Below are 20318 nucleotides of genomic sequence, written 5' to 3'. Positions count from 1 at the left end.
CAAGGAATGCAATACGAATGAAAATCTTTATGAGGTATTTGCTTTCCACAGGTAAGACAATTGTTAACTTTTACTGACATTGGTTAAGAGCAAGAAAAAAGGATCCCCAATGGGGGTACTTAGCTTTTTTCGAAGACTTCGGTTCTGAAACTCGAAAACAAAAATTTCAGGAGTCGGCCAACCAGCACTTGCGAACTGCTTCTGCTTCGGGTACCGTGCGGTGAGAAAGACTCATCAGTAGATGTCTCTACCTTGGATAGGTCTGGAGCACCTGTGCAGGCACCATCTGAGGGTGGATTCAGGCCTACAGGTTTGCATTTTAAATGGCGTCAGCTGCATGTTTTATACCCCTGATGACCTGATGTCATGGAAGGAGGGACAGCACCCGACGCAGGAATCCAAGACTCTGGTATTCAGGCCAGCTGAGGGCTACCGGAAGGCACATAACCCAAATGTAATGACTGCAACAGTGAAACACGAAGAACATCTCCACTTGCACAACCTGCATGCACGGTCTCAACCTGGTCTGTGTCATTAATAGAACTTGTCGGTGGGATAGATTTCTGTCCCAAAGACCCCCCCCCCCCATATCTATGGAACAGAATCTCCCTCCATGTCAAGCATAGTACACCTCTAGCTCTCTAAGAGGAACATGTACGACTGGATGGGTAACAGAAAATACATCCCTCGGATCCCACCTGTGTCCCTGCTGGACAGGGGAAACAGGTGCCAACTTTGTGGGAACATGGGCAAAATTCTTGGCTAGGCTTATAATGGCCTCCGTGCCAATAGCCTAGTATCATCCTATGAACCTATACTAACGCAATTATATACCTCTATCATTTTTTAAATGAGCCCTGAACATTTATTTTCTTTTTATGAAAGATGCCATCCTACAGGACTTTGATTGCCTTAAGATACTTGACTGTCACTGCAACCACTGATTTTCCTCTGAAGAAAATAATCTATAATTTAATTACCTCTCAACTTCTAGTGTACACTGTCGATCTTTCCAGATGCCATTACCTGGAATGACTGTGGTATATGTCAATGTTCTTGCATAAACAGTGGATTACAGAATTGTTCAGAGTACACCAACTGAGATCATCATTGGCTTGAGTAACAATACTTTCCAGTAAGGATCTCTTTCAAACCATCTTCGTATCCATTTGTTCCCTTGTTTGCTTCTACACTACCAGCTTACCATTGTATCATTTGAAGAGACCATCTCTCATATCTCTTTACACGGCAGTTACATACCTGAATCAAAGCCAGCACATTTTGTTGTTGTCAATCTCACTACCAATCTTGCAGTTCTATCTATATGAAATTATCATCCCAAGAACCACAGGTAATATTACTCTCTGTACGACAGGCCAGTCTGTCCCAGCTTCAGAATTAAATCTGCATCTTAACATATTTCAACACAACAAATACCAAATCTCCCCATACCTTTTTTTTTTGAAGGGGCTTGAAATAGTGAGAAAAAACATGAAGTTCTTACCTGACAGATGACATATGATACTGTATCCCCAGCTTTCACCTTTCGTCCTCCATGAGAGTTGATCCATAATGCAACATGCACATGTGGCAAGGTTTTTTTATCTGGGTAGTCTTGTGGATCCTTTGTCAATGACTAGAAAGGTTAACAGGAGAAATTCAGTGTTACCTATATGCTACTCCACTTTAGGAAAGATTGAATGTCAGCATGCATTTATGGACCCTAAAATAAAATACGAGATGAGCTTACCATGTCAGTTGATCTTCAACGACACATTATCCAGTGGGTAACTATTTCCACCTCCTGGTATGACCTAATATATACCTCTGAACCTATGGGTCTCAGTCAGCAGACGATTACTCGCTTAGCCAATAAGCTGAGGTCAGAATCAAACACTGTATCTTGAATCTGGGAGGTAAAGACCTTAACCAATGTGTCAACACCTCCCATCTATGCACATATCAGAATTCTGTATAACTCAAACACTCAGAGCAGGGTAAGAAGCATATAACAGAGTAGAAAGGCCCATACTCCTTACCTCAACTCCCATGAATAAAACAAATTAAAAACAGAAGCAAAACAAAAATGTAAAATTATATTATATACTTGTCCAACAAAGGAAAATCTAGCTGATGATGCTGCCAGATGAAAAGGTCATCCAGAGATGCAAAAAAGGCAGGAGAGAAACAACCACCCTGTACAGAAGGCTTACTCATGGATCCGTTGAAAAGTGATTACATATATGTTAATGTAAGACATCAGAGGTCTTCTGCATTAAATGCAAGAATACCATGCAACAAAATTTAAGCCCTGAGACTAACAGTGGTTGTATGTGCAGCACACATTGCTCCAACAATGCTATCTATGCATGTATTGTAGATTCTCTGCAACATGCCCCTAGTGCAGAGATGCACTCCCTGCTGTGACTAATGACATGCAATTCTGATTAAGATGGTGAAGAAAGTTAAATGACAGTAAATTCAGAGTTTAAAATGTTTTACCAGTTTTCATTTTTTTTTTACTGAGACTTGCTCAGTCAGCTGCCACTGCAGTGGTAGCTACCACCACTGACCACACAGCTGGTAGCACTAAGTTAAACAAACCAGGGAGGTTACAGAAGCGGAAACTTTAAAGCTAAGAGCTGAGAAAACAATGAGTTACACAGCAATGAAGTGCCAAATGAGACCCAATTCCTAGAATCACTGCCAAGTAGCAATAATGGCTGAATGTACCCATTTCTAAACAATAACAAAAAAAAAAACTAAAGAAATTGCTGCAATCAGTTTCTGGTGGATTGGTCTCAGAAAGCAGCAGCTTCCCAACAGAAAGTTACCGATCTGATGGCAAAACACAACATGGTTAGCAACCCACTTGGAAAGAGACGCTTAAGTAGTGTAAGACATACAATTCTGTCTAAAAGAAAGGAAAAAAAGTTATGTACTCACCATAACATTCCATCTATGTTGTCCATTTGCATCTATCCTTGGCATATGGGTTCGGTTCCAATATCGGAACTGACTCGGCTGTTATATCATCTTGCGCAAGCCAAAAACTCTCGAGCTTCACCTCTACCAACAATCCCTCTCTGTCTCAATTACCTTAGATTGAGTTTGCAGAAAATGTATGGATAATAGATAAGGAAGCCAGAAGGGAAGCCATATTTGCTAAGCTTCAAAGGTCACAATAATTTGTAGGTATATTATCCATTCCAATAAAAAATTGTCAAAAGGCCGGGTGATGGAGAGAGGGAAGTCAAGGATAAATGAAAATGGACAACGCAGATGGAACATTATGGCTAGTACATAACTTCTTTATCTGATGTTGTCAATTTTCATTTTATCTTTGATGTATCGGACATGGTCCCCAACTACCTTAGATCTTGGGAGGACTTGGATTCCTAAGCACCACTGAGCCAAAGGATGTTCTTCCCCTAGAGACCAAGTCCAATTTGTAATGGGTAATAAAGGTATGGGGAGAAGCCCAAGTAGCTGCTGCACATATATCATCCATTGAAGCTCTAGACTGGAAAACTGCTGAAGTGGCTACAGAGCTTCTAGAATGGGCTTTCATGGGTCTGGGCAAAGCAATTTTCTTCTCATCATGGATAAATAAAATACAATTCTTTAGCCATCTGACTAGAGTCACCTTGCTGACTGGCTTACCAAACCTTGCACTGGAAAAGAAAATAAATAATTGGCAAGATTTTCTCACATCTTTCGTCTTGTGAAGACAGAAGCGTAATTGTCTGTGAACGTCTAGTAAATGCAAGGAATATTCACTTTTGTTAGAAATGTTTGGAAAGAATACCAGTAAATTAATTACTTGATTAATATTAGACTCTGAGACTACCTTGGGTAGGAAGGAGGAGTTTGTTCATAAAGAAACTCTATCTTTCTGAAAAATCAGATAAGGTGGTTTACCTGACAAGGCCTGAATTTCTGAAATTCTTCTAGCAGAGGTTATTGCCACCAAAAAACAATGTTTTCCATGAGAAAAACTTCAGGTCACACTCTTGAGTGTTCAAAGGGTGAATGTACAATGGTTTGCAACAAAAGGTTCAGATCCCAAGGTGATGTCAGGTCTTTAAAAGGAGGTTTCAACAAAAGTGTCCCTTTTAAAAAGGACTTACAAAAGTCTATGAGAAGCTAAAGAACATTCTTCCAAACCATCATGGAAACTGAAAATTGCTGCTAGTTGTATTCTGATGGTAGAAGGGGAAGTTCCCGCATTAAAGAGAGGGTAAGAAATCTAAAATATTTTCTATAGAAGCAGAGAAAGGGTTAATATCTTTTTCACAAGCCCAAATGGTAAATCTCTCTCATTTACTAGAATATAGTTTACGGGTGGAAGGTTTATGAGAAGATAGAAGGATGTGGCGTACCGGGTAGGAAATATTTAAACACCTGGCAACTAATGGAATCGGAGGCACCATGCTGTCAGCTTGAGGTTCAAAATGTTTGGGTGAACAAGTCTGTCTGGATGGGACAGAAGGTCAGGAAGTGGGTCCAGAATCCAAAGTTGTTGAATCAGATAATGCTAAAGAAAGGGGAACCAAATATGTCAAGGATGAAAGGGGGGTAAATGAGGATTACTTTGCTCTTTAACCTGAGTGATTCCTGTAGGAAGTTTGTAATTAGAGGTATCAGGGGAAAGGTATACAGGAGACTTGGGGGTCAGCTGTGGAGTACAGCGTCTCTTGGTGACTTTCTCAAAGGGGGAATCAGGGCAAAGTAATTGCTGCACTTGTTTAGGGGAGAAGCGAACAGGTCACAGCAAGGTTGACCATGATAGAAGATCCTTTCACCCACTTCTGGATTGACAGACCATTTGTGAGGCTGAAGGATACATCTGCTCATTTTGTCTGCACTCACACTGGAACTTTGTGGAATATGCATTGCTATTAGAAAGCATTTGGAAGAGATCTCCCACTCCCATACTCTGAATGCTTCGCGACAAAAGGGGTAAGACTTGGTTCCGCCCTGTTTGTTGATGTACCAAACTACTGACATACTGTCTTTTGAATTGTAATTGTCCTTTGAGAAAGAGCTGTTTGAAAGGTCTCCAATGCTAGAAGCACCACTCTTAGCTCCAGGACACAGATATGCAGGCCCCTAAGTGGGACCAAGTGCCTTGGACAGTCTTGCCTAGAAAATGCCCCACCCCCCAATCTGGGAGATGTCCGTGGTCACTATGGCCATGGGGTCTGAAAGGACAAAGGGGTGGCTGAGGAGAATTTCTTTGGAATGAGCCCACCAAAGTAGATCCTTCTTGCAATAGTTGATCAGAATCTGGTGACATGTTGATGAAGCATAGACCACTGAGATGCTAGCAGCCATTAGAAACCTGGATACAGGAACTAGAATTATTGACGCTGCCATAGAACCTAGAGCTTGCAAACTTAACTGACGTACAACCTTCTTTCTATGGATTATCTTCTGAACCTGTGTAATAATTCTTTGGAGTCTCGCTGAAGGAAGGGATGCTATAGTTGTTCTCTTATTTAGAACTGCCCCCATAAACTCTAGATTCAGAGTTGGAGTCAGTTGGGATTTTTTTGTGATTTACAGTAATTCCTAGGTAGGCACAAGTATTGAGAATGTAATCCCTTGCTTCTATCAAATGATGCCTGGTCGAAGCGGTAATGAGCTAGTCATCCAAGGACAGAAATACCCAGAATCCTTGCAATCTCAAGTGAGCTGCTACTACTGCCATCCATTTGGTGAATACCCTGGGGCTGTGATCAGACCAAAGGGCAGCACTCTGTCTGAATTGGTAATGACTGGCTCCCAGCTGGAAGCGGAAAAACTTCCTGCAACACTTTTCCATCTTTATATGATAATACGCATCCTGAAGATCTATCCAAGCACATCCTGTCATCTTTCTTCAAAGAGAGAAGAATGGACTGTACCATGACCATCCAGAACTTTGTCCAACTGATCTGTTCAACACATTGAGGTCCAAAATTAGGCTCCAGTCTCATGTCGTTTTTGGTTCTAAAAAGAATCTTAAGTTATGGATACTCTGTGATGCGGTGGGACTTCTTGGATGAGTTTTTGTTTGGCAGTTTTTGAATTCCTAGAACTGCTGGATACCTTTGAGTGGGACATCTGGGAATTTTTTTGCATAAGGTGGGAAGATGGGAAAAGGGTACAGTATAACCTCTGGATATGATCTGTTGCACCCAAGAATCTATTATGTTTAGCCACGCATTTAATTGCAAGGATAAGTGTTCCCTAACTGCCTCCACCAGAAGACAACCAAGCCACCTTTCAGGAATGCTGAGAGGGCTTACTTGGAAAAGAACCTCTGAAGCCCTGGTTCTGTGAACCACCTCTGCCACTTTGTCAGCGTCTTCCATTGTGATTCCCCCCTCTGCCCGTGGGGGAACTGCCTCCATGTGTGTCCTGGAAAGGCCTTCAGGAGTTTTTGAACCACATCTTTCCAATGCTCCTCTGATTCCTAGAAAAGGATCTTTGGGGAGTGGAAAAACATACACCCACAGCAGAAAAGGTCCTACCATTTTTCTCACACCTGGATAAAGTCTCACTTACTTTTGGGCCAAACATAGATGATCTGTCAAAGGGTGCATTGATAAATACAGCCTTAAATGGTTCCAAAAAGTCACATAGGTGCATCCAGGGGTCTCTCTTTATGGCTATGCCTGAATCCGCTGCTCTGGATGTCCCCTCAGCTGTATGCACAATGAGCCTCATGGACGAATTAGACACAGACTCCAGTGTGGCTAGCTGAGAGGCAACTTTCTCTTGGAGCTCTTCAAAAACAGCTTCTGCCAGGGTATCTGACAACTCATTGATCAGGTCCCTTTGAAGTCTTGGGAAATGTGCTAGAAAATTCAAAGCCTTAGGGCAAAGGTTGATGAAGCATAAACCCACTTCCCAAATCTATCCATTGTTTGAGATTTCCTGTTGGGTGGATGGACAGATGAACTCTCCTCAGCAAATTTCTTTTTTGTGGTGACTGCTACGATCATGGCATCTACTGCTAAACATTTGGCCCAGAACTGCTTATCTTCAGGGCCAGATAAAATCTTGTCCGGTCTGTTAGGGATGGGTTCAGTGGTATCTGGAGCTTTCCACACCCGCTGTGAAATCAACTGGGTGAGTTCATCAGCAGGTGGAATCACCTCAGAGGTAGATGGGTGAGAACCAAAAGCATGTAGGTAAGCGGATTCCTCCTAAGAAGGGTTTGGGACTTGCACATACCCCTTTGTTTTAAAATTTCTAGGACTTCTCAGAAGGAGACATCTTCAGGTGGTGACCACGGGGACCCTTCGCCGTCATCAAAATCAGTATCTTCAGTGACTGATTCCTGTGGGAAATCTAAATGCTTCCTCTTGCACTTTTTCTGAGGGACATTTTCAGGGAGATAACTGTAGGAGGTATCAGAAAATGACAGAACCTGTGTGTGAGAAACTTAGGACTTCAGCACTTGCTGCCCCAGTGGAGAGACAGGTCAAATAATGGAGCCAGAGTGGGGTATGTGTTCCAAGGAGGAAGGTGCTGACTGAGTCAGCCTCAAAGGCTACCAACAGAGCCGAGAGAGAGAGAGACTGCCTCAGAACTGGGGTCACCCCATGCTTCAAAGAAAGTGCCTCCTGCCCCACATACAGGGCACAGGGCAGGCTGGGGGAACCCAGTTCAAAAAAAATCAAGAACTCTGGGGGGGACTTACTCTGGTCTGAAGAAATGAAGATCTCAGGAGCCAGTACAGTGGGTGCCAGAGCTCGGAACTGTGAACTCTGAAGTTTCAGAGGAGATCAGATTTGGAGTGGTTAGCAGGGTGAAAGAATGCTCGGTTCCTGGAGCTGAAGGGGGTCCTGCAAGTCCTCTCACCTACAAAATTTTATTTATGAGTCTCTCCACATCAAGCTCTGAAAGACTTTTTGTGGAACAGATCGATGACACTGGAGAGAGATTTCGGTCTCTAGAGAAAAACTTCTCGAAGCTCACCCACAAAGGGGTTGATAGATGGGGAGTAAACAGTCCTATGTAAAAACTCCCTTGGTTCAGCTTCAAAGGTCTGTGCCAACGTAGTTGGTGCCATCAAAGTAGAAGCAGTTAAAATGTCCTGCACCGGAGCCTTCAATGTTGAAAGTTCTGTGATAGTGATTGGTGCCAGGGAAGTTGTCGTAATCAAGGATTTACAGCCAGACATCTCCAGTTCCAAGGATTCTTTTGGAACTGAGGATTTCAGTTTCTTCAAGGAAAAGGAGGATGACTTGCTCTGGTCTGTCACAGAAATGGCTTCACTAAAGGCAGGGGGGATCAAACCCTTCAAGATAAGTTTATTACGTCTCTAAACAAGGGCTCTATGACTGAACCCATGGTAAATAACTGCATTCCTCCTGCAAATGCACAGGACCCAAGCAATATACACAAAGCAAGTGTAAATCTTGTGGCCACACTTCTGGCATTTTTTAAAGTCAGAAGGGGCATTAGCTTTCCCAGCCACAAGAAAACTATAAAACTGGGAAGACGACTCACACAACATCACACACACAACAAAGGAAAAAAGGCAGATGATAGAAAACAGGCTCTAGTTTAGAGCTCCTATGAACAGAGATGATGGCAAAAAATCTATGAAAAAGGTAAGCTTCAGTGTCAACAAACCCAGTCATTTGAAAGGGCATGCAAATCTGTGTCAGTGACTTCAGACGTTTATGTACAAAGGAGAAGACTCCTTAAGGGCATCATGGCAGACATGTCAGAGACATGCATCTTGACCATGGAATAACTGGTGTCTTGAGACTATTCAGCACTATATGCAATCTGACTGAGGCGACATAGTACCCTCCTTCGAAATAAGGAAAACCTCCTCTTTGCAGAATACATGTGATGACTGGAACTCTTCAGGATATCTTTAGTCACCTCCAAACTCCTCTTGAGAGGACTGATGGAAGTAAAAGGTTTAAGAGTAGCCAGGCTCTGAGGTGGTACAAGTTAGCAGCCCTAACTGATTAGTTTTTACTTGGCTTGAGTTGTGACAGCTTCATGCACTACTAAGGACCTGAGGACCTAAAACTACATTATTCTCTAACACCAAAGAGTAATACGCATGACATTTCATCTTTTTTTCTGAATCTTGAGATGAAGCATGGAATCAGAACGAATGGCTGAAATACATATAGTACTCCTTGAGGCCACTAAAGAACATTTTTGCCACCAACTCCTACATCCTCTGTTTACCAATGGAAATGGAGCACTTTTCTATGTAGCAAATAGGCCATTCGCTAGGATGTCCTACTCCCAGAAGCTTTTGGTCAGGCAAGATTCTCTTGTCCTCATTTCCAGGAGAAGACTGGAGCTGTGACAACCACGGTATCCACTTGCCAGGTGTGTGACTGGTTAGCAGAGTCATATATTGACCTACAATCCATTCCCCAAGTCAAATGTACTGCCCATTTGCTCGTGTACTACACTCAGGTTTGGCTGTCTGACTAAATCTGAAGGGTTTCTGATATGTCCACTTCCAAAAATTTTAGGTAAGAGTTACTGCCGTTAGCTCAAACTGATATGTATGACCCTCCTGTTTTTGTTATCTGCTATTGAAGCATCCATCACTATGACTTGCAGTGGATTCTAATGTAGGAAGAGAAAGTTTATAACGAGACTGGTGGAATTAGTCCACTATTCAACAGTTCAGCGACAGAGTGTCTGATATTACTAACAATAGACGGTTATGAGCAGAACAGTTTGTAATCACAGAGTTATCAAACTCTATACAATACTAGCATCCTCAGATATAAACACAAATAACTGTAAAGATTGGTCTTCAGGACAGTTACATAGCAGTACAAACAAACAAAATGTGATACAATGTCACCATCTTATGAAGGCTATGACAGCCTGTGTTTTCTCTGAGCACTAATGAACACAACAGTGAAGTGTTTCCAACTCTGCTCCAGTGAAAGCAATCATCTGGGTTCCTAAAAGTCAGTCATTCAGGTGACAGAAAGGCAATGCAAAAAGCTCCTTCTAATGCAAAGCTCCTAGTATAATGGGTACAATTCTAGCAACCATTTGGGGCACAGAAGATACACAAATATCAACAATTTGCATTTTCTGTGAAGACAATCCACAATGAATCAAAGAAGCCTGCAATGTGGACCCACACACGGATAAGACAAAAGTCATTCATCACATCCAGCAACATCTAGATGCACCACTGGAGTAAGGACATAACCCACTGGACAATCATTCACAATCTGATGCACTGCATGTACATAAGAAATATGCCTAGGTCCCATGCAAGAAGAACTCTGAAGTCCTCTTCAGAAAAAAATAAAATGCAGCAGCAAAACTCCATGCCTTTCTCCAAAGGATAAATATGTTCTAAAGACACTTTATTAACAAAAATAAATCACTGTTAGTGCTTTCATTTAAAACCACGTTAAACTTCATCAGACATTTTAAAAATTATCACATCACATCCTTTTGCACTGCCGCTTCATTTTTCATTGGACCCTCAGTATGATTAACATGCATATGTAATAAACTAATAAATATTAAGAAGATGTATTAAGTATTGTTAAAAATATACATTAAAAATAGTAAAATATGTTGGATTTACTCATATGTCCCTAAAAGTGTTATAAAATATCAAATAATAAATATGACTATAAATGGAAAGTTAAAATATTAGTCTGACTTTACCAAAGCCCTAGTTATTACATTTACTCAAGATCATAAGTTGATCAAAGATGTATTTGTAAAAAATTGGTCTATTTTAACAGAAGACCCCTATATAAGGAACCACATGAATGAGAAACCACTACTTGTGTACTGGAAAGGCAAAAGTTTTAAAGATATTTTTAAACAATCCACCTATATGCCTGCCCAATTTAATTTAGGTATGACAAGGTGTGGGGCATGTCATTGGTGCCATAAAGTAAACAATGGTGAATTTTTATCTAAGAAATATAAGATATTCTTTGAAAGGCAAATACAACTGCAATTCTAAGGCAGTTGTGTATTTAGCTGTGTGCAACTCATGTCCAGTATTTTATACTGGAAAAACTGAGAGACGTCTTGCCCAAAGAATAAAAGAACATGAGTAGGCTATAAAGAAAAAATAATCCAAATAATGCTTTAGCAAAGCACATTTGTGAATGTAATAGTCACCATTTTTCTTATATGGCCATTGACCATGTGAATGTTGAAGGAAAAACAACCATGGGGAGAGCAGTTAGAGCTAAATAATTAAAATTGCAAATCAGAGTAGAGGCAGAGAATTGGCCTGGAATCAATGAACGTAGCTCTACTTCACCAGTTTTAAAACTGAATGCCTTGCAAAGAAAGAAAAATAATTAATTAAGCTGTAATTCCTTACGAAGTTGTCTTATTTTTCTAATGTATGTATTTCCTATGCATTGTCTATGTAATTTTATGATTTTTTTTACATGAATTTAAATGTATTTATATGACATTTATAATGATATTTCAACTTTCCATTTATAGTCATATTTATTATTTAATTTATTTATAACACTTTTAGGGACATACGAGTAAATCCAATATATTTTACTATTTTAATATATATTTTTAACAATACTTAATACATCTACTTAATATTTATTAGGTTATTACATATGCATGTCAATCATACTGAGGGTCCAATGAAAAATGAAGTGGCAGTACAAAAAGATGTGATGCAACAATTTTTAAAATGTCTGAAGATTAACATGGTTTTAAATGAAAGCGCTAACACAGTGATTTAGTTTTGTTAATAAAGTGTCTTTTTGAACTGTTGGATTTGTGGTCTTTAGCTGTGGAGACTGAGCTACATTTGCCCTTCTTATTTTATTTAGTTTGTGCTTGCTTTTCATTAGTTCGCTTGATCGGAGTCTGCCGAAACTGCCTGGTTCCTCAGGAAAGCTCTTTTGTAGAAGAGGACCTAACTGCTCTAAGATATGGTGATCTATTAATACATACAGAACCAACAGTCGACTGTGTTGGTGCTCTACTTAGGGGAAAATCTGGAAAGATATCCTCCCACAGGCAGTCTTGCAAGGTGGTTAGGACTGTAACTGCTCTGCTGACATAGCCGTTCTTCTATGAGACCTAGTGGACAGAGATGGGTAGGCTACACTACCTGATGATCACAGCCTTAAGCATCTAATGAAGGTCTTTTTACTCCTTGAAAAATCAGGGAGTCCTAGAAGATGATGAAAAACTGAGGAGCACCACAGACACCCTTCTAAGATGTCCAACATCTGTTTTTGATTATGAAAGTCTTCTGCTAAGTCCATAGAATCTTGTCCAAACAGAAGTCTACCTCTCCCCAAGAATGCATCCAGAATGCCTTGCACATGCTTATTTTTACTGGACGAGAGTCACATCATCTGGTGTATGCTCATGCCAGAGTCTGTTGCCCTAGAAACACCATAAAGTTACAGTGGACCACGGGGATACTCGCGACAGAAGCCATCAATAAAAATTTCCTCAGTCTCCATGACTTCGGTTGCAGGGAAGTTTACTACCTTTTCAATTCCTTTTTCTACAACAAATACTGTAATCAATAATTAAGGGATGCAAATCTCAAAGAGCGAATAAGATTCTAATGCACATCACTTATGTGGTTTACATATAAGGGCCTACAGATCCTCAGAATCCTGTTCTCAAGGAAATGCTGAGAGAGGGAAATGTTCCCTTATCTCTATTCTCCAGCAAGTTGTACTTTGATGCCTGTGGATAGCAAGGTGAAGTATGACCAGAAGGCAAGCCTTTAGTGTTAGAAGAGATGGCTCCAGTAGTTATGGCAGCCCATAACAGGTGAAGCACTAGGTTTTTAGATACCTGTCAAACGGACTTGCTGCCTTCAAATTCAACTACCAAGCCTTACCTGTGGGCAATGAAATGCAGTTATGCTTAGACTTGTTGTTAACACACTATGACATACTTGTGACATGTTTACAGGGAATACAGCCTTAAGCACACTTCATTGCCAGTGATGGGTGCAAGACCTAACAAGTGAGAGAGAGAAAATAACTGGAAAAGAGCTGGGGACAGACAGGTCCTTCGAGTCAAGCTTATGACAAAAGACCAGGAGGAAGCCTAAACACATGAGCTAGAGAAATTCCTCATCTGTGCCACAGTGAGGATATGAGAAAAGTAAGACTCAAAATAATTATCCACTGCAGAAAGTCCATGAAGTTGTGTACTCGCCACAGTGACTGATCCAAAGACAGTCCTGCACAGCTGGGTTGACTGCTGGAATTTTCTTTCCTGCAATCTTTCATTTCAACTACTGCTCATGCATCCACCAATGTACTCCATGCACCGATGGGAAAACCACTGCAAAGCAGGAAACAAAAGCAAGAATGCACAGTCACTGTGTAGAGAGGCCAATCAAAGCAAAGGGGAAAGGCAGTGTGTTAATAAGTACCTGCTGACCACTGAGCTCTGTGGGGATTCAGAGTATTGGTTAGGTAAACTGGCACCCTGGGCACTTCCCCCTCCTCAAACCAAAATTAAGGAATAGTTACTGTATTATCCACTGAACTGGAGCACTAACGTTTAGCTACAATTAAAAAGGACTTAAGACTGACACACACTCTAACAGCCACAGCTGTTAATGACTGAATACTTAAATCAATATCACTACTGCATGTCATACCAGTTGTCACTGTCAATTGATCATGCCAACTGGCAGCTTGCCTGGGATCTTCATTCGCATGCTTCAACATCAATTACCTGCTGGTAAACTCAAGGAACTGCTCTCTTGGCATAGGCCAGTTGTGGAAAGTTTCAACTGCACAATATTTGGGGACAGACATTACTCGAGTGGGCATCTGTCAAGGTGACTACCAGGGTGCACTACAGACGGACTCCTTTGCTTCCATCAAGGCAGAATACACTTCTCACTAGATGGAGAAACTGAAATCATGCAAAATCATCTCAGTGACTGATGCCTGCTATAGGTGTCTTATGCCTTCTTGCAGTCCTCTTGCAGATGCCAAGATCAGATTAATGGGTCTTTTTGCCAATTTGTGTTATGCACTCAGTCTCTACCATATTATAAGACTGTCAGACTGGCTTGAAAATGTTCACTCCTGCATCTTAGGTTGAATAGTTTGAAATACTACTACTTATGAACATTCTCTGCATTACTGTCTTTCCTAAGACAAAAGAAGCAATGTTGATTTAGGTCCCAACTCTTGTTCTGGTGGTCAGGCAAATAATAGAATACCTTATTTCCAGTGCAAAAATGACATGAAAGTGTTTCCATGACAAATGCTAGAAATGAAATGTGAACTGTGTGATCAGCAGAAAAAAATTTACTAGCACAGGACTAGGCATTCACTCAATCTGTCATGTGATCTCACACAGAAATGCATGTCCTTCACATGGAAGCTAAAGAAAAGGAGCAAAGGTAGGTGATCCAGAACAGGAAATATCAACAACCAACCCAATCAGGACTCCATCTAAAACTAAAACAGCTATGCAGAAATAAAACATTTATATCACCAGCAAACACACAATAATGGTTCAGAGTGCAATACTGATAGACTGCAAGATGTTGCTGTTGTTGTATCTTTCGGCTTTTCCCGGTTAGGGGTCACCACAGCGGAACTCCGGTCCACTAATGATTGGCAGTAGATTTTTCATACCGAGTTGCCAGCTCTGACGCACAACCTTCAACGAAGGTACGTCCATTCACGCACGTCTACACACAGAAGACGCTTTAGCTAAGAATCGAACAGGACAACATCTTACTGTGAGGCGACAACGCTGCCGCAGCACCACCACTGACTGCAAGATAAAAATAAAATAACCACATGAAACATTTATGACTACTGTATGAAGTTTATTACACCCCAGGTAGTGTCAATATCAGTTTTAAACACAAATTAAGCTAAAAGTAAAGTAACATTAACTCTTTGATGCCATGTTCTTCACAATCTGGATGCCTTGCAATACAAAACAATTAGCTGTAAAATTACTTGCATTAAATAATAAACATTCTTATCGAATGAGGTATCTATGAGGGAGACCCTCCTTGGTGGATCTACAACTGGGTTTATCCTCCTTCTCACAAATCAGCAGTTTTCATGGCATCTTCCATGCTAAAGGGCAGGTGTGTATTATGCTGGTACACAGTGGGACATCCTGTCTAATACTCAGAGAGCTTCCCCAACTGCAGACTGAACACACTTCCTGCAAATCAAGGAAACAAAGATTTCATTATGTACACTGTTTACAAAGACACTAAGGGTCGGAAGGACCATCTACCTAGGTTCTGCCATAAAGTCTGTTAACAGTGAGTTTCTTACTTTATCACCTGCTCTTTGGGAGCTGTGATAATGCATGCACTATTATGACATGAGCCGATTATACAAGGGACCGTCCCCAGTCAGGATATAGCTTAGATGAATGCTAGGGTGATGTGATCCAGAATTTAACAACCTGGAAGCAGAGTTCTGAATTACAAAGTTTCCAAATCAGATCAGACACTTAAGGCCAGTTCTGTAGTGCACAGAGACAAAACCTTGACGGACTACAACCTAGCAAATAAGGTTTCCAGCAACAGTTAAAGGAATGAAGGAAGTGGACTAAAAGAGACAGACTAATGATAAGGCAGAACCCTACTCACCTGTCTTTGGGGAGTGGGTTTGATGGAACTGTGTGTGGAATACCTGGTGGAAAATGGGTGTTAACAGAGCTGCTTTGCCATTATGGCGGTCAGGGTTACTGAGGAGACACCTCTTGTAAAAGTGGGAGAGAAGCCCTTCACATAAGCCCAATGTCAACCACATGAAACTTACAAGGAAAGAGTATGGAAAAAAATTATGGACATGGCAAAAATTCCCTATCCCTAGGAGGCCACTCCTGTTTAACTATTTTTTTATTTTACTCTGTTGACTGAATTAGTCCCACTAAGCCAGCAGCCTCTTTTCAGGAAAGACCCAATGTAGTATTCAAGCTGACTAGGGGAAATTTGGCCATAAAAATTCCCCTCATGCTGTAACGCAGTGTCAGTATTGGAAAATAAATTCAAAGAAGTTGAAACAATAGAAGCCAAAATGTTCAGCTCTTCTGGCAACAAAAAAGTGTTACCTGTTGAGCCAGTGACACTACTTGCTCCTACAATGTACAAATGGGCCATAGGGCTCTAACTTTCATGAAGGATGAATGGGCATATTGAACACACTGGCAAGCAGGCTTAATGGTCACTAGGAAATGAAAATCAAAACCAACTCAAAAAGGCAGAACTCCTGGAATTCTAGTCTCAGTAATAACAGATAAGTGGAGAACCAAGGGGCAAAGGCACAAATGCCTACAAAGATGAAATAGTAGAAGCCGCCAGTACTCTGATAGAGTGACTTTTGATAGCTATATTTTCAAGTGTGGTTTGCCACCCTATTGACAAAGAATAACGCAGTTACAAAATCCTCTTAGAAAAAAGCTTGCTTGATTTCTAACAATCTTTGCCTCCATGTAACAAATGAGACAAAACAGTTTTGTACTTATAACAGCAATAGATTTGCTTTAATGCCTCAAGTCTTTCTTAACCTTCAGGAAATGGCACAGCTCAGTGAATAAACTTTCCAAAAAACAGAAGCAACACCTCTTCCATCCCCAATTTGTGTTTACACAAATATATAAAAGCAAAATAACTTCTACACAGGCAAGGGGGATGGAGGATGGGACAGTTAAGGAAGTTGTTGTAGTAAGAAATTACAGTTAGGTAATTAACTGACCATAACAGCAGATGGCCAAACAGAAGATTGTGCAGTTATTGGAATATGGGACATATCCTACCAAGGATACCATATGCCCAGCCAGACTACAAAGCTTAAGGCACTTTCCTGAAACGTAGCATTCTACATCCACATCCAGATGTGTCCGTATAAGAGGGATGTATTGATATGACAAAACTCAGATCTTTTTTCCCCCTAGAATGAGTGGCTGAAGCCTACTACTCCGATTCAAGTTTTGTCAAAGAGAAAAAAGGAAGGCACTTCTTCTTAGCCAAGGGATTTACTATTCAGTGGACAGATAGAGGAGAACAGTACTGAAACAGTGATCTATTTGAACATCTACTGCGATGGTATGTTAAGGGTCTATATCATGTTGTCGAACTCTTAAAAGTTCGAACGTCATATGGTCGACACCATATGATCGAACTTTTAAAAGTTCGAACATTTCAGCGGAGATCTCCGTACAGTGCAGAATGGGAAGATTTCCCTTTTCTGCACTGTAGTGCAATCCCGGAGTTGGTATATTTAAAGAGCGGGAGTTGTGGGGGGGCATAGCCCCACATGTGGGGGATGCAGGGGGACTTGACCCCCTACTTAAACCATTCAGGTAGGTTTTTTCTTTGTTTTTTTTTTTTTATTACATTTTCAAACTTTTAAAAGTTCGATCATATGGTGTCGACCATATGATGTTTGAACCTTTAAAAGTTTGATTATGTGATATAAACGTTATGTTAATTACACAACTGTATTTATTACATTCATCTTCTTTAGACTACTGCTGCAGTCCTTAAATATGACAATTGCCAAAGCTTAGGAAGGATGGACAGAGTGGAAGCAGAGTTCAGAATTTCATGAAGAGCTCCAGCATATTCTGTCTCTGAACACACTTCTACACTACAAGCTGTATTTTAACAGAGGGCTAATTACCTACTTCTAAAATAAATCTAGACTTCATAGCCCTCTATAAAGTCCCAGATGTGGCAATTGCTCTAGTAGAAGGAGCCTTGACATTCTCAGGAGGAGTTTTCCCAAGGCTAGGAAAGCAGAAATGAATGGAGAGGGAATGCCACTGAGAGATACTTTGTTTGAAATATGGTTGCCCCCTTTTTCTTGTCATAAGATACAAACAATGTATTAGATTGTCTTAACTGTGTACATCTAGGCAATGAAAAATCCTCTCTTCACTGTTTTGTGGATTAGGACAGAAAACAGTGAGTTGGACAGTCAGATTAAGAGGTAATTCAGAGACAACCTTAGGCATAAACAAAGGAAGGAATGATTCTCAGACTCACCCAGTCTACTTGAAAAATCAGAAAGACTAAATAGACAAAAATGGCCTATAATTCAAATACAGTTAATAGTAGAAGTTTAAACTACCAGCAAGGTTGTTTTCCAGGCCAGAAACTTCATTGAAGAATTGGCTGTATATTCAAAGGAAGGTTGAGTTGCATTTTTATAAAACAAAATTCAAATCCTAAGTAGTCACCTTTTTCTATGTTCTGATATACAAAACAAAACTTTACAAATGACTTGGAATAAACAGGTAAAACAAGATTCCAATGGCAAGCTGAAATGGTCAAAAGGAGTATTTTTATTAAAGTGAATGACCGGCCAGAATTCAGCAATGGAGTGCCTCCTTCAGACTTGATTTTGTTACCAAAAAGAAAATTTTTCCATTTGGGTAAAAATTTCCAGGTAGCAGGTTTTCATGCCTCCACCACCTGTTGCCTGTCCTCAGAAAAAGTGCGTAAAAGGGATTAAAAACATATCCTCTAATCTCTAGAATGGCTGCAAAAATGAACAGGTTGATAAGAGCTCTCCTAGTGTGAAAAAATGAAGTGTGAAAATAAAGCCAGTAAAAGCTATAAATCTGGGTAAAATTCATCTACTGGCTAGTAATTACACTGCCTGAATACCCACAAAGATAATTGGAGAGAGTAAGAAAAAAACAATTCGAAAGAGAAAAGCAAGGCTGTGGAGAATAAAAGTTGTTCATCAAAAAGCAGTTCAAGCTTTAACTCTGATACAAAAGATAGCTTTTGGCAATTCAGTGGGGAAAAAAACAAATGCACTCAGAGATGGTTAAAATAAGTGAAACAGTGAAGGACTAAAAGTCAGATAAAGGATGGGGGAAATAAGAAGCTTTAAATAGCTATTCAGATACTTCTTTTGGCTTTTCCCGGTTAGGGGACACCACAACGGAACTCCAGTCCGCTAATGACTGGCAGTAGATTTTTATGGTGCCGAGGTGCCAGCCCGATGCCCAGCCTTCAATGAAGGCATGTCCATTCACGTATGTCTTTCAAATGCCACTCGACCGCGGGGAGGACATGCAGACTCCACACAGAAGGCGCTCCAGCCAAGAATTGAACGGAAGAACCTCTTGCTGTGAGAGTAGGATTGCCACCTTTTCAAATGCCCAAAATGGGACATCTGTGGTATAAATGTCCGATTTTGCAGGCCAAAACATACCCACGGCCAGTACAAAGGGCAGAACTTCACTTTTTTGCCTAAATAAAAGCTTATTCTTGTAGCATTTTAGTTGCTTATTCGGTTTCTTATAACATTTAGATGTTTCAGATACAGAATAACTGTTTTATGCAACTATTACATAAAATATAGGAAATAATATTGTCCTAAAATCTCAGGACATTTGCCATTTTTACAATTTTTTTTGCAGGACACAACTGCCCCAAAGAGGGACTGTCCCTCGCAAAGTGGGACAGGTGGTAACCCTAGCTGTGAGCCGACAACGCTACTGCTGTACCACCGTGACTGAACTGACAAAATTGCAGAACTTACATGTTCAAATTTTAAAAAAAAATGGCCGAGCATTCAAGTAGTAGTGTTTCAAAAATAGCAAAATTATCAGACAAATCACAGAGAAAAAAACTGAACTTTTGTGCTGTTATGGGGAAACTGAAGGAACAGAATGCATTAGTTTTACAGAAGTACAAATAAGCAACTTGACAGGAGCTCCACAGCAGGATTTTTTTTAATCAAGAGGGCACATCATGTGTATGCCACAAACTGGCCATGAAAAGGCAGCCAAGAAATATATATAAAAAATAGTGAAGATGCAAACATACCAGCAGAAAGAGCTGCTCCTGGCAAAAAGGTGGCTTAAGAGAAATGTATTACAACTGGAAAATTATTATTGATTGCACACCAGACAGTCATTTATCTCAGAGAATGTCAAGAGGCAGGTGTGACATTCAAGTTGAGCCATATTCAGATATTTTTTTCCCATGGGGGAATCAAAGACATTTTCAGATGCAAAACAGACTAAGGGGGAAATAAAGTATAACCAAAAACAGTAAATTAGCAAGCAGAAGGGAACTCTGCTTCTCAATCTTCTGAGAATAACAAAGCACATTGGGAAACTTGAAATATGGAAAAGGTTTCACTGGCAAAGGACAATGTTTTGAGTGACACCCCCCCCCTCCAAAAAAATAAAAAAGGCACAGAAGCCAACTAAAAGAACCAAGTGTACCTAGGACATGAACCATAAACTGGTTTTGGGAGATAGAGATGATCAGGGAGAAGACCAGCAAAGAATACAGTTGTGTACACTTACCATAAATGGAGATGTTCGAA

At 40.5% G+C, this 20318-nt stretch overlaps 1 protein-coding gene across 1 annotated transcript in view; it reads right to left on the bottom strand.

Moving 5' to 3' along the window:
* The window catches only part of POLA1 (DNA polymerase alpha 1, catalytic subunit), a 3104727-nt gene that overhangs the window by 1218220 nt on the left and 1866189 nt on the right, over positions 1-20318 (bottom strand). Inside the window, exon 31 of the mRNA XM_044072304.1 lies at positions 1505-1636. Within this exon, the coding sequence (XP_043928239.1) occupies positions 1505-1636 (132 nt within the window). The remainder of the gene's footprint in view (positions 1-1504; positions 1637-20318) is intronic.

The sequence above is a fragment of the Protopterus annectens genome, chromosome 5.part0 (genome assembly GCF_019279795.1).
Source record: "Protopterus annectens isolate FY-2018-M chromosome 5.part0, PAN1.0, whole genome shotgun sequence".
Lineage (NCBI taxonomy): Eukaryota > Metazoa > Chordata > Ceratodontiformes > Protopteridae > Protopterus > Protopterus annectens.
The sequence above is the reverse complement of the archived record's forward strand: the minus strand, read 5'-3'. Positions and strand labels throughout refer to the sequence as shown.